At 36.7% G+C, this 13,012-nt stretch overlaps 2 protein-coding genes and 1 non-coding gene across 3 annotated transcripts; 2 read left to right on the forward strand and 1 right to left on the reverse strand.

The window, feature by feature from the left end:
* Nucleotides 1–586: 586 nt before the first annotated feature.
* On the reverse strand, nt 587–5,926 carry LOC118040047 (probable sulfate transporter 3.3). The gene is made up of 13 exons (XM_035046911.2): nt 5,419–5,926; nt 5,268–5,316; nt 4,958–5,165; nt 4,701–4,872; nt 4,159–4,224; nt 3,227–3,340; nt 3,030–3,146; nt 2,320–2,446; nt 1,924–2,210; nt 1,550–1,740; nt 1,344–1,429; nt 978–1,054; nt 587–881 (listed from the first exon to the last, which is right to left on the reverse strand). The coding sequence occupies exons 1-13, from the start codon at nt 5,722–5,724 to the stop codon at nt 723–725; spliced, it is 1,959 nt and encodes a 652-aa protein (XP_034902802.1). The 5' UTR covers nt 5,725–5,926; the 3' UTR covers nt 587–722.
* Nucleotides 5,927–10,998: 5,072 nt separating this feature from the next.
* Nucleotides 10,999–11,080, forward strand: TRNAS-AGA (transfer RNA serine (anticodon AGA)). The gene has a single exon. It is a non-coding gene; the product is annotated as a tRNA-Ser (tRNA).
* A 1,004-nt stretch (nt 11,081–12,084) lies between these two features.
* On the forward strand, nt 12,085–13,012 carry LOC118040058 (10 kDa chaperonin, mitochondrial). Its single transcript, XM_035046922.2, has 3 exons — nt 12,085–12,342; nt 12,452–12,591; nt 12,710–13,012. The coding sequence occupies exons 1-3, from the start codon at nt 12,238–12,240 to the stop codon at nt 12,756–12,758; spliced, it is 294 nt and encodes a 97-aa protein (XP_034902813.1). The 5' UTR covers nt 12,085–12,237; the 3' UTR covers nt 12,759–13,012.

Below are 13,012 nucleotides of genomic sequence, written 5' to 3' on the forward strand. Positions count from 1 at the left end.
GTGTGTGTGTGTGTATGCAGTGCATTGGAAAGTCTATTTATTACCATATTAGCTGTTGTTGGTTGCTAAGCAAATGGTCGAGCACCTGCGGATGCAACAAACTTCGTTAAAAGAAATCCACGTTTTAATGCCTGATAGGATCTCGAAGAATTAATCCTGTATAATAGCCTGGGTGCCTTGGAGAAACAATGGCGTATTGTATGTATGGTCTCTATAAAATAAGCAACTAGCATGCTACTTTGACAAAAAGAAGAAAGACATGTTCTGTCAGAAAAAAATTGTTAAGATTGATAGTGGAGGGGATGGGAATTGTCCTTATTAGAACCCTTTTTTATGAATTTTTTGGAACCAATTCTTCCATAGAATTCAATTGAAAGCATGTACTGAGCTGTATTCCTTTTTCCAGCCTCATTATGATAACATGTGCTGGTTTGCCTAGTTTCTGGCAAACTCCCGCTTGATCAAGCTGTTGCATGAATGCAGTGTCAAATGTTTTCAAAACTTGAGTTCCAGATAATGCCTGGAGGCTATGGATGCTTGAACTTTTGAAGCATCACTACATTGTAAGACACATTAGCATATAAGATGCCTAAGAAATACTATATCAAGCATATGCAATCACATTAAAGCTGCTAGACACAAAATGCTTATCTTTGCACTACTGATACAATTGATGTTTTTCTTTGTCGGATAAGAAATTAATGGTTACAATTCTCTCATTATCACACATAGCTCGATGATTGACCCTTCATTGTTGATGAGAGTGCAGCCACAGCTTCTCCAACTGTCAAATAGAGGGTGTCAGGCCCCATGATATCATGGGCATCATCTGCCCTTAGCAATTTTTCCAACACTTCCCCCACAGGATTCACCAACACAAGCTGCAATGTCAATCATAAAACAGAGTATTATCCGCAGGAGCAACTAAAAGGCGAGACAATTGAAAAGAAAAGGCAATTTAGATGCCATGCGCTTGCCTCGACTCCCTTGTTCTCCACTGCTTTCTTTAAATCCTTGAAGAGTGAGACTCCGCTTGTGTCGATGGCGCTGACAGCTGAAACAAGTACAGTGAGTGTTTCTATTATGATTTTTTTACATGGTGGATAATCTGCCATGCTTCATTGCAGTTATGATTTAATGAGTTAATGTAGTCAACCAGAGCAGGAAATGGTTTAATATCAACTCCACCAATATAAGCTCTAAAAAGATCAACTACCCTCATCTCAGATGCGCAAGTTGTAACTTATAATTATCTATAAAGCTTATAGTTGGAAAGAAGAAACCAAGATTTTCTTTTTCTAGATAACTTGTTAATTTCTGCAAAATGGTGGCAGTGAACTTACCTGACAGGTCTAGGATCAGAAAATGAATGTTTGACTGTTTCTTTATGTCTTCTTCGGTTTCATATTCATTTATCCATCTCAGAATCCTGTTACATATTTAAAGGAAAGTCACCCTCAAAAAAAGAAAAAATAATAAAAGGAGAATTATTAGAGTCGTGATGGGAAGTGCAAGTACGCTTTATGAGCTACTGAATGCACAAACAAACCTTTCTTTGAGGTAGGTTGTATTAGCAAAGTTGATTGGAGCTTCAATGCTTAAAATGAGGAAACCAGGGATCCTCGTAGCATCCTTGTAATGATGAAGATTACGGAATATATCCGTCCCAGGTATGTTTCCCAAAACCAGGGTCTTTGGCCTTGTAACTTGAAGAAGGATCTTGAAAATTGATATTGCTACCTGTTCATCAACAGCATCATGGTTGTTTTGTATCATGAATAAACATGGAAGGAACAAAGGCTTTCGCTTAATGCATAGAAACGGCTTAAAAGTTAAATCCTGATTAACAAGTCATTCCTGTTTACCTTTTCAAGCCTATACAGGTTTAGTTCCAGTAACATTATCTAAAAGCTGGAAACTCACCGCAATGGCAAGACCGTCCTGTACAGAGATGAAAACAACACCAAAGAATGCGCACAGCATCACTACAAAATCAAATTTGTCGATCTTCCATATCTGGCAGGCAGCTGGGAAGTCTATGAGGCCAATTACTGCTGTTACTATGATGGCACCCAATACAACATTTGGTGTGTATTGGAATAGAGGCATTAGGAAGAGGAGTGTCACCATAACTGTCACTGACATTACAACGTTAGAAACTGCTGTTTTGGCTCCTGCGTTGTGATTGACGGCCGACCGAGAGAAAGCGCCTGAAATTCAAAATTTTTGTTAAGAATACTATATATGCGTGTCTTCTATATGTTTCAAGCACTTAACAGCATGGCAGAAAAGAAAGCCTAACAGAGTAAGTGTTAGGACCTGTTGTAACATAACAGGAAGTGGCGGAGCCAATTACATTCATCAATCCAATCGCCATCATTTCCTTGTTACCGTCAACCTGGTAGTTTTTTAAAGCAGCAAAAGTCCTTCCCACTGCTATGCCTTCCTGTTTGAAATAAAGTTGAGCATAAGTAAATGCACGCTAACTCTTCTGTCTAACGGATGCCATAAGTTCAAGACACTATTTGAAGGTCACGTTGTAGATTTGTGGTTATGATACTAAAAGTTCGCAACCTGCTACCTCGATATTTTCATTCATCAAATGGTGCAAAACTCGACTTTTATTAACAACACGTTTCATTAAGTTTACTCAAACAGAAATTAAAGAAGTTTCGGTCAACGAAAAAAAAGAGAAGATTTGAAAAGAAGCTGTCTTTCAAGAGTCATGCACTGTGTAAGACACCAATAGTTACTGAACTTGAAACTTGAGGTCATCAGCCAACCAGCCTAGAAAGCTTGGTTTAAACATAAATTGGTCCATGTATTGTTAGCCCATTAAACTGGCTGTAGCTTCCAGATGTTCTAGCTATTATTCCAGAACATGTGAAATACAATTGCAATGCAGAGCAGCTCTATCCCCATTCCCCTGATCGTTCTTTCAAGTTCAGAAAATACAGATTCCTTCTAAACCGCATAAATGCTACTGATGTATGAAAAATAATTGCAAGACAAGTAAAACAAGAACTTACAGTGAGGGAAATAATGCCAGTAACAAGGCCGGTTTTAATAACCAGTCCAAGGTTGCTTCCATGAAAATGCAACATGTTCCACGAGGGAGGATTTAGCCCTTCTTGCAACTTACCAATCTAAAAATAACAGAAAGGTCCAATGATAAGCAACATCCTCCATGAAGGGGTAATTTATTCACGTGTGACCTAAAACTTACAACACTGATGCCATGATGCTGTGCCTTGAATGCAAAAACCAGGATAGTAGATAGGATCACAGACAAAAGAGGGGCTCCAGCTGAAACCCAAAACAGCTTTGGTTTTCTCATGCTCTGTGAGGCACACGTTACCATGTAAAAATTCAAACATATATCACTGTAACAAAGAGAAGGTACTGGAATATTTACTGTTTTCTTCCTCTTTTTTTATCATATCAGAACATGTACTGGAATATTTATTTAAGATAAGCCATTCTATGGTTTTGAGTTTTCAAAATCTTAGAAATCATTATTTGCAAAGGAGCTGGTTTGTGCTGAAAAACATTAGGCCCATCCATAGATTCCGGCCTATTATCTATTCCATAGGATCCACTTGAGAACCTAATAGAAGTCGGGGGAAAAAGCTGATGTACCGAAACATGCCTAAACCAAGCCCATTTAAACAATCAAAGAAAAAAAATAGCGTCTCGTGTTTCATTTCTTTCACTAGTTTATATTTAAATTGTTTAATGGAATGACGCTGCCGCTATGACGGCAAAGACTATCTGAATGTTTTCTACCAAAAAGGAGGGAAAAAAGAGGGTATCTGAACACCATATCTCACTGTATAAGAAAGACACTCTGCTTCCTGTAATGAAATAAATTAACATGACCGGTATACAGTGGCAAGAGGCCAAGAGAGATCTTATGGTCATAAGAGAAGATACGAGGGTGCTTCTATTCTAGCAGAAAAGAACGACTCCAATCAATGATAAAAGAGGAGGGCAAAACCAGGGAATATAGACAATAAAACCGTCTCTGCAATAAATTTTTTTGGAAAAATAGAAACAGAAAGTGATTCTCACGGCGGTTTCAAGTACCTGTTAACAGTAAATACTATGCATTTAATAATATGTTACTTCAAGACAAGGAGAGTGGAAAGAATGACATACGACGTGTCTAGCCAGTAGAAGGAACACGAGGAAGCAAAACCCCATCAGTATCGTTTGCCATGACCACTGCACAAACATCATCTATATGGTCAGAATTATCCACTCAAATTTGTAGTACGGTACAAGGAGTATCAAATAATTAACTGGGATTTTGTCAAGTTAGACATCTTTTCGTAGTTTTTTTATAGTGAACGTAAATTGCCCTCGGTTACATAATGGGATGGTCCTTCCCGTACTTTTCAGAGTTTGAATCTGAAACCTTCAGATGATTATTACGCTTTAACCATTGTACTGTCTGGCATGGTCTAGCTTTATGTAGTGATAAATATTGAATGGGGAGCTGAAATAGGGAAAAGCTTTGGCTAATTTAGCAGCTTGAACAATAACTCTCCCATCTAAGGTTGTTGTTAGGTGGATTGATTATGCTATAATTATAATTTCGATTGGTAGAATAGTGGGAACCTCACCTTGCATAACTTAGGAGGGGGTTCAACTTCTTTAATTAATTATATATGCTTGTGAGGGGTAAATTAACCATTTACCTCATTGATATTGTGGAAAGCAGAGCTCAAAACAGGAACGAGTCCCATTTGTTTGGTGAAATGAGTGATTCCAAGGAGGCTTTTTAGTTGTTGGAGAGAGACTATGACAGCAGCTCCAGCCATGAATCCAATTAGAATTGCCTTGGAAAGAAAATCGATGATGAAGCCAAGCCTGCAACCATTCAGGCCAACACAGAATCTGCACTTTCAGTTGAAAATTAAGAGGAAAAAATAGGAAAGAAGGCAAGAAAACTTACCTTAACAATCCTAACGAAGCCTGGAAGAGGCCAGCAAAGAAGGTCGAAGAAAAGGCTAGTTGAAGAAACAAGAGAGGGTCATTGATAGGAGATACTTTTTGCCTAAGCATTGATCCCAGTATAAGAGAAGCAATAGAAACTGGTCCTACAGCAAGGTCCCTGGAGCTTCCAAGAACAGCATACACAAGAGGAGGAACAAAGCTAGAATCTGCATATTTTTGTTTCAAGAAAAAGAAAATTCAATCAAGCAGTATTGTATATAAATAGCAAGATGCAAAAAACAAAGCAACCAGAACTATATTTTACTCACAGAGACCCACTATGGGAGGTAGACTTGCAAGCTTAGCATAACTGATGCCCTAAAAAGATGATTGCACAGAAGGATCAACTTAATGGATAAAGATGTTTTATAATTACAATCTTGTTCAGGATTTAGGAGAAAAAAATATTTGGTTGCTGACCTGTGGAATGGCTAAGCTGGCAATGGTAAGGCCGGAAACAATATCAGACTTGAAAAGCTTGAAGCTGTAATTAGGACCCCATTGAAGAATGGGAAAGACATACTGAGCTGCAAGTATCCATTTCTTGCCCAATGGCTGTCTTTTGAATTGGAGCAGAGGGTCATCAGGGAAGAAGGTTTCTTTAAGTTTACTCTTGAGCTTCTGTATGGTGCTCCTATGGGGTGGTGGGACAACCTTGTGCACCTCCATAGGTGTTATTCCCAGGCAATTATCAGGGTGCATGTTATTGTTGGCGTTAGGCTCCATGGCATGGAGAGGGTTTTTGTTTTCTTGATGTGATTTGTTTGAGCAATGCCTATACTTTTATACGAGTGTGCACCCTATCAATCAAATTTCTCTAGACCGCTACCAAACAAAGAACCTGTCTGTCTCCAAGACAGCAAGAAAAGCTATGGAGAGGAGAGAGAGGACGGCTCTTGACGAGAGCCTTATCAATCAAGCATTCTCTGATTGAGCCCGCTAACTCTTTTTGCTTCTTGCAGAGATGCGCGCATTTATCATTTACATGTTAAAACAGGAGGATTATATTAAAGTTTAATAAATAAATAAGAATTATCATTCAAATTGTTAGAATCCCTAGGAACGGTCCGCGTATGTTCCGAATTTCTAATCCTAAAGGGTCATAACGAAAGGCTGGATGAAATATGTGTGCACGAAAAGCTCATTTCTTTAATTATTGGGAAACTGTATTTCCATTTATAAAAGGAAATGAAGATATGACAACTGATCACAGGGTGCTTAATAAGTTCTGGTACCGTTCATTAACATTCTGGTTGTAAGAATGGAAGGCAGTCAAGCTATTGGCACAAGTATAGCTATCATATACACACATTTCTGATCAAGGAATTTTACCATATTTATACCATGATGAAGTTTAGATTGCCGTCATGAAAGAGGTTAATGCTACCAAGACTTTATCCTAAGCATGCCAATAATTAACCAACCCCGTATTGGAGTCTATGGTTCATTAGTGTTGCTTCAGACCACTACGATTTGAGGTAATGTTCTAGGTTTATAATCTCGTTTCATTTATATTCAATGTGCTTGAGTTCAACAAGTGTGATCAATCATACTGTACTAGAGGCTTTGAAATAATAACTTTTTCTACCATCTTTTCTTCCTTTAATTTGTGATCAAAACTTAAATCCCAGCCTTTCGTTTGGGCATTTTTCTACACCAGATTTGTGTCTTGAATTTATATCAGTTTACTTGTTTGAATTAACCGTCCTTGTCTGGCAAGGTGATGACAAATGTGGGTTTCCGAAGTTGGAGTATTCCGAGGAATATGCTGCCTCCCCCGGTCTTCAGTTTTATTTTCCTTTCAGAGACGGCGCGCTTCTCTATAAGATGGTTATGGATTTTATGAGGATGGTTACAAGTCTTTAATACAGTACAGAGATGGGTATCCAAGATGAGAGTCAGTGTGCATTCTGTACCACTTAGACCCGAGTTGCCAGTAGCCGCAGATGTTGCTGTACATTACACCAAAAAAATTACCCGTTTCTAGTTTTCTTTATCCCCTCCCCCCCTGTATTTGCACAAGTTCTGGGAATTGAAGCTAAAAACCTCGTCGAATCTTGAATAGACAATCCATGCTTAAACTCTTGCGTTTATGAAAAAATTTTAGTCATTTTAAGTTATGATTTACACGATAAATTTACTCTGAACACTTTTTGCTGCTGTTCGTGGTCCTAATGGAATTTAGCTGCAAAATCTTAAAGGCCCTCTTGTTGTTGGGATGGCTTGTTAGCCACCGCTCATGCATTTTTTTACACGGCGACGGCAACTGGAATGCCAAACACACAACACTGTACAAGAACAGGTGCTCTACGGTATGAAAGAAATCCCATCATTCCAAGGCCAAGCTGAAAAGATTATAGAAATAAATAATAAAAAATCAACATGCAAATGATACAAGCAGGCAAAAATCCAACGCGGAAGTGGCTATTTATGTCACGGAGTAGGGAATCTTCATACAGTTAATTACTCAATGGATCATCATACTATGTTTGTCCCCTCCTTTTTCACAGCTCATGCCATATTTGTCTTGTCACAGGAGGTGTACAAATGCTGGTCAAAGGTAGCCACACTGAATTGTTATTTGGTAATGTGATTTAAGGGTTTTCTATAATATTTTTTTAATTGAAAATACAAAAACACAACTCCATAGCACAATCAGGCAAGAAATACTATTCATAGGCTGATATCAGTGGGGTTCAGGTTTCACATTAGAATCCAATGAGCATAGTTAGTCCACTTGTTTATGTTTAATGCTTAAGCTTTTCTGTACTGGTGTATTGATTATCACTAGCTAATGTGAAAACATCACAAGTGGCAGTTTGGACCCACCAAAAAGTGGTTTGACCTTTCCGAACCAGCCATGCAAGGGAAGTCCTACACTAGCTGCCAAAGTACAATTATAACTAGCACCATTATTTGCAGAGTTCATAGAATGGCCACTTTTGAACCATAACTGTGACAAGAGATAAGCTCGGCTTTGGATATCCACATCCTCATCAAATCTACTCTTTTATTCTCCCATTCTTCGAGATTCTCCCGCACTCACTTTCTTGTTCGAACTCGAGAATGGTAGGGTTTTAAAGAAATAAAAGGATAGAATAGAAGAAGAGATTGGAACAGAAAAGGAAGTAATCGTTTGTTGTAGAAAGGAATGACAACGCGAGACACAAAGTTAAGGTGCAAGTAAACGAATAACTAATCACGAGCTTTGTTTGAGGTGCTCATCTTCTTTGTTCTTGCTTCTATCTGAATGAAGCGTGAACACAGATATTCTATATTTATCTTGAGTATATAATGTTGTAGTTTGTGTCTTAAACACAGATACTGTATATTTCCCGTTTTGTTGCTAGAAATGATTGACAGGTTGGAGTTAGGGATGCTCTAATGGTGTAGAAAAAAGGTATTACTGAAGATTATAGTATTTTTTGGATGATTAGGTTTTCTTTGAATGATTTAAAGTTTATTGTAAATATATACTATGTAACATTGTTTTAGTGAAAATAAAACTCTTTGCTCCTATAAATATAATTATATTACTGAATTATATTAAATTTTATGTTTTTTTGTAGTTTTTTTTCTTCTATTACACAGTGTTCATCAATAATTGTAGGTTTTTCACAACAAATATCTACCTAAAATGGGATCATGGTCAGTGCACTTACATTTTAGATTGTGTACGATGATCGTGGATTTGTATGATTATGATGTTTACATAGATGGTTCAGGGTCACGCAATTATCAATAATTTACGAGGCTGGTATAATAATCATCAAATCGCATAATTGCTAAATGCACAAATACCTTTTGAATAAATTTTAATTTAACAGGCAATCATGTCTTACTCTTCCCGAAACATTATAGGTGAGATTTCTCATTTGTAACTAAAAATAAGAAATTGGTTTTTTACAGAGACAGGGGAAGTGAAGAAAGTGAAAGATTCAAGCTGCCAATGTGCAGACTTGATAATTTCACAATTAGCAACAAGCTTAGTTATTGCCCGGTCATCCTTGAACCAAGCTCCAAAAAAAAAAAAAAACGGAGAGAGAGAGAGAGACTGTTTGTTCGGCTGGTGCAAAACCATTCAAACCCCACTGTATCGCAATGATATCTGTCATAATCTGAATTCGAGTGCTGAAAGAAATGGCATGTGTTAACAACATGGGCTAAAAGTTCGAATGTTCTCTGGTTCTGTAACCTTTGATCAGAATTCAATCGCCACCATCTGAGCAATCCCTTCTCTCTTTCCTTTTGCAACGTGTTCTAATAGTGAAAATTCATCAAGTCTCCCATTAACCGAAAACAAAACAAAGAAATTTCCGACCACTCGATTGTTGGGAGAGGGACCTGTAAGGAAATGAATATTCAGTGAAGCCTGTGTGAAATGGACAGCCACTTGAAAGATTCAACAGAATAGATCACCACCATTATCGCTGCTGCAGTTCTAACATTAACACACATACCATAAAGAAAATTTTCAGACCATGCATCATTGCACCAACTTGTTGGAGCTCATACGAAGGCATGAAAGGCATGTCTTTCTTCTCGACCACCACCAGTTGTTTGTTATCTAGCAGAAAAGATCTTTCGCACCCAGTTCTACTTTTTCAAATATAGTTGACATTGTTTTGTTTTCCCTTTCTTCTTTCATATTCCATCATCCATCACTTAATTTGCCCTCCGGAAGCATATGACATGTCTTTGCTGTTTCCAGAGGTTTTCAATACCGAATTAAAGAAAACTACTACTTTATATACACAGGGACAGGACCATGGCATTTTATAAAAGACTGTGCTTTGCTGCCTTTATTTTCATACATGGATTCCTGTTCCACGAATTCCTCCACGGGATACCATTGGGAAAAGAGTTCTACACGTGTCTCCATAGCCCAACATCAACAACAAGAAGGTCCGATGGTGACTGAGGTTATCCGCACGTGCAAGCAAGCGCACATTATTTTTATTCTTAATTAATAGATTGATAATAATATTTATTGGCAACAATTTATGAAACCATAGCTGGTTTAAAGGCTATCTAAATGATTTAAAAAACGGTGTGTGATGATGTGTTGTAATTTCAAAAATTATCAGTTAAGGTTTTTATTGTCAGTAGCATCTGAAATTAAGTATTAGTTTGGCATTGTATTTTAAAAATATTTTAAAAAAAAATTAATTTTTTTTATTTTAAATTAATATATTTTTAATGTTTTTAAATCATTTTAATATGTTGATCTTAAAAATAATTTTTAAAAATTAAAAAAATATATTATTAATATATTTTTTAAATAAAAATTACTTTAAAAAACAACTACAATCATACTCTAAACATCCATTAAATTTCAATGGCTAGCAGTTTAATTGGATGTCATGATGACTAACGGTAAAGACGACTACCTGTATTTTGTAATCGCCTACTTGTAAAAAAGCATCATGCAATTCCATGTAATAGAAAAATTCAATATTAATTCGATAATTATGTTGGTTTACTTGAAAGTATATATACTTGCATGAGAACTTCTCAGCTAATAAAATTGCTATAAAAATGACCAGGCTACTGTTGTTTTTAAGACAGTGTGCAACATGATCTTAGTATATGTTGTATCGTATAAATTTCATAAGCTGACATGTATCATTTCAAGAAAATGACCTGGTTTGTGTTCTGGTCCAGCTATTTTCAACTCGTTTTTATTACGATGATATTGATGATTTAATTGTGTTATAAAACTACATTTTACATTATTAAATTTACTTGAAAATGTATAAAATAATTTTTTAAATTTATTTATTTATTATATCAGTATATTAAAAGTATTAAAAAACACTAAGAAAACATAATTTTTATATTTTATTAACTAAAAAACAGAAAAAAATAAAATTGTGCCAAAAACTCTCTTAATAAGCGAGAGTCTCGTGAAACATGGATGGGTGCCAATAATCTTATTAAATATTTTACACCGCATGTTTAAATAATTAATAATTTCTACTGTCATCAGATGACCATCGGGTGGGCGTGCCGGAGTGGTTATCGGGCATGACTAGAAATCATGTGGGCTCTGCCCGCGCAGGTTCGAATCCTGCCGCTCACGTTTTTTTTCTGTCTCATTATTTTCTACCCTCTCTTTTGCCCTGAATCTGAGCATCGTATTTCACTGTCTCTTCAGAAATTAAGAGCGGGTTAATAGTGGAAATCATCCCAGTATTTTTATTTTCTTCTAAAATCGATCTCCATGTATTTACTTTTCTCAACATGGACCTTATATTCACCATTCCATTAATGAATCAGAGCCGTCCATATCAATTGAAAAGGAGTCAAACAGGCATTTTATTCATTCCTAGAAGAATACTTTTTCATCGAGTCCACGATATCTTGGAGAAGCATCAAACTCAGCTATACATGAACAAGCCTGTAAGGACAAATACTTAGCACAAGTGATTTTCTTGGGATTTCTCTTCAAAATGACATATCATGTTTATGAAATCTAAATCAATTGGGCATCAAAGACTAGCATTTCATCCCTGTAAGTTAGTGGGTGATTATAAGGTTTTTTTTTCTAAAATCATTGGTTATTTTATATGGTGAACTTTATTTTGTGAAATACTTTTAACTTTTGATCTCAAATTAATACTTTGTATTTCACGAAAATGATCCATCATGTTGCTTGAAACATTATAAAACACAAGTCCAATTTTTTAAATTAAAAAAATCTATTCGCAAAAACTTTTTTTGACTTAGAAACCAACATGTATCGCAAAAGAATCGAGGACCAAAAACTTACTTGTAAGAAAAAATAATTAAAAACAAAGGGATCAGAATAATTTTTCGAAAAGTAAAGAGTAAAAAATGAATATTAGTGGAAATCTATTTTCGATGTACATCGCGGGTATGGATTTTGGGGGGTGATTCTTTAACGCATGTATGCTGGGCCGAGTACAGGGCACAGCATTTTTACGTGGGTAGGATTTGGGGTTTGTTTAACGGGCCATAATCCAGCCCAATTTCATCCCTGCTCCTAACCCATACTTGAAACTGGATACCCATAATGACATGTAGCCCTTCAAGTAAATGTAAAACCCTAATAAAACCCTAGGACCTAAATCTAGAACCTTCCGTTTCTCTCTAGAGAAACTTGATCCTCAATTTCTTCCTCCCCAACGGCAATCCAACCTCTTGTTTTAAAAGGAGAGATCTGCAGCTGCAACTTCGCTCTTTCATCTTGCCAGAGTTTCTTAGCAAAAGAAAAGAATGGCAAGGCGCTTGATTCCCACTCTTAACCGCGTCCTGGTGGAGAAAATCATCCCTCCCTCCAAAACCACTGCTGGTATTCTTCTCCCTGAGGCATCCACTAAGGTAATTCATTTACTTTTGGTTCTCCTACATCTCTGCCTGAATGTGTTTCTTTGTTAAATTAAGATTAGAGTTAAACTGAGTGGGTGTGATGAGTTTTGAATGAAAACAGCTGAACTCAGGGAAAGTGATATCTGTGGGTCCTGGGTTGAGGAGCTCTGAAGGGAACACTTTCCCTCCAGCTGTGAAGGAAGGTGACACTGTGCTTTTGCCTGAATATGGGGGCACCCAAGTCAAGCTCGGTGAAAAAGAGTATGTGCTTTATTCATAATGATTTAAAGTTTTGTTTTAAGGTATTTTTGTTATTGGTCTGGTTACATATTTATTTTTGCTGTTGTTGATCCGTGTTGGTGGTTTTTTTCTCTTGCAGGTATGTTTTGTATAGGGACGAGGATATCTTGGGTACTCTTCATGAGTAAAGATTAATTGTTGTCCATTTAGTGTATTTTTTGTTTTCCTGGGGTTATGATCGAGGTTTTGGGGTTAAGGCACTGCCTGGTTTCTATGGATGCAACTGTTAACAAATTGGGGTTTTTAATTGAACTGATGGTAATATGCTTTGGAATATGAGAATGGCAATTGTTCATCTCTGTTCTTTGCACTACTTTTGGCTTTAATTACCTCGAAACAGAACCGAATGGGAATAAGTACATAACAGATTCAAGTATTGGAA

The sequence above is a fragment of the Populus alba genome, chromosome 8, assembly GCF_005239225.2.
Source record: "Populus alba chromosome 8, ASM523922v2, whole genome shotgun sequence".
Classification (NCBI taxonomy): Eukaryota; Viridiplantae; Streptophyta; class Magnoliopsida; order Malpighiales; family Salicaceae; genus Populus; species Populus alba.

What these genes read in the sequence shown, in the direction of transcription:
- LOC118040047 (XM_035046911.2), bottom strand. Translation starts at nt 5,724, where the DNA reads ATGGAGCCTAACGCCAACAATAACATGCACCCTGATAATTGCCTGGGA. An exon ending in TTCTACTGGCTAGACACGTC is followed by an intron (nt 3,341 to 4,158) that starts GTATGTCATTCT and finishes TGTGCCTCACAG; the next exon opens with AGCATGAGAAAACCAAAGCT. An exon ending in AGCATCATGGCATCAGTGTT is followed by an intron (nt 3,147 to 3,226) that starts GTAAGTTTTAGG and finishes TGTTATTTTTAG; the next exon opens with ATTGGTAAGTTGCAAGAAGG.
- LOC118040058 (XM_035046922.2), top strand. Translation starts at nt 12,238, where the DNA reads ATGGCAAGGCGCTTGATTCCCACTCTTAACCGCGTCCTGGTGGAGAAA. An exon ending in TCCCTGAGGCATCCACTAAG is followed by an intron (nt 12,343 to 12,451) that starts GTAATTCATTTA and finishes GAATGAAAACAG; the next exon opens with CTGAACTCAGGGAAAGTGAT. An exon ending in GTCAAGCTCGGTGAAAAAGA is followed by an intron (nt 12,592 to 12,709) that starts GTATGTGCTTTA and finishes TTTCTCTTGCAG; the next exon opens with GTATGTTTTGTATAGGGACG.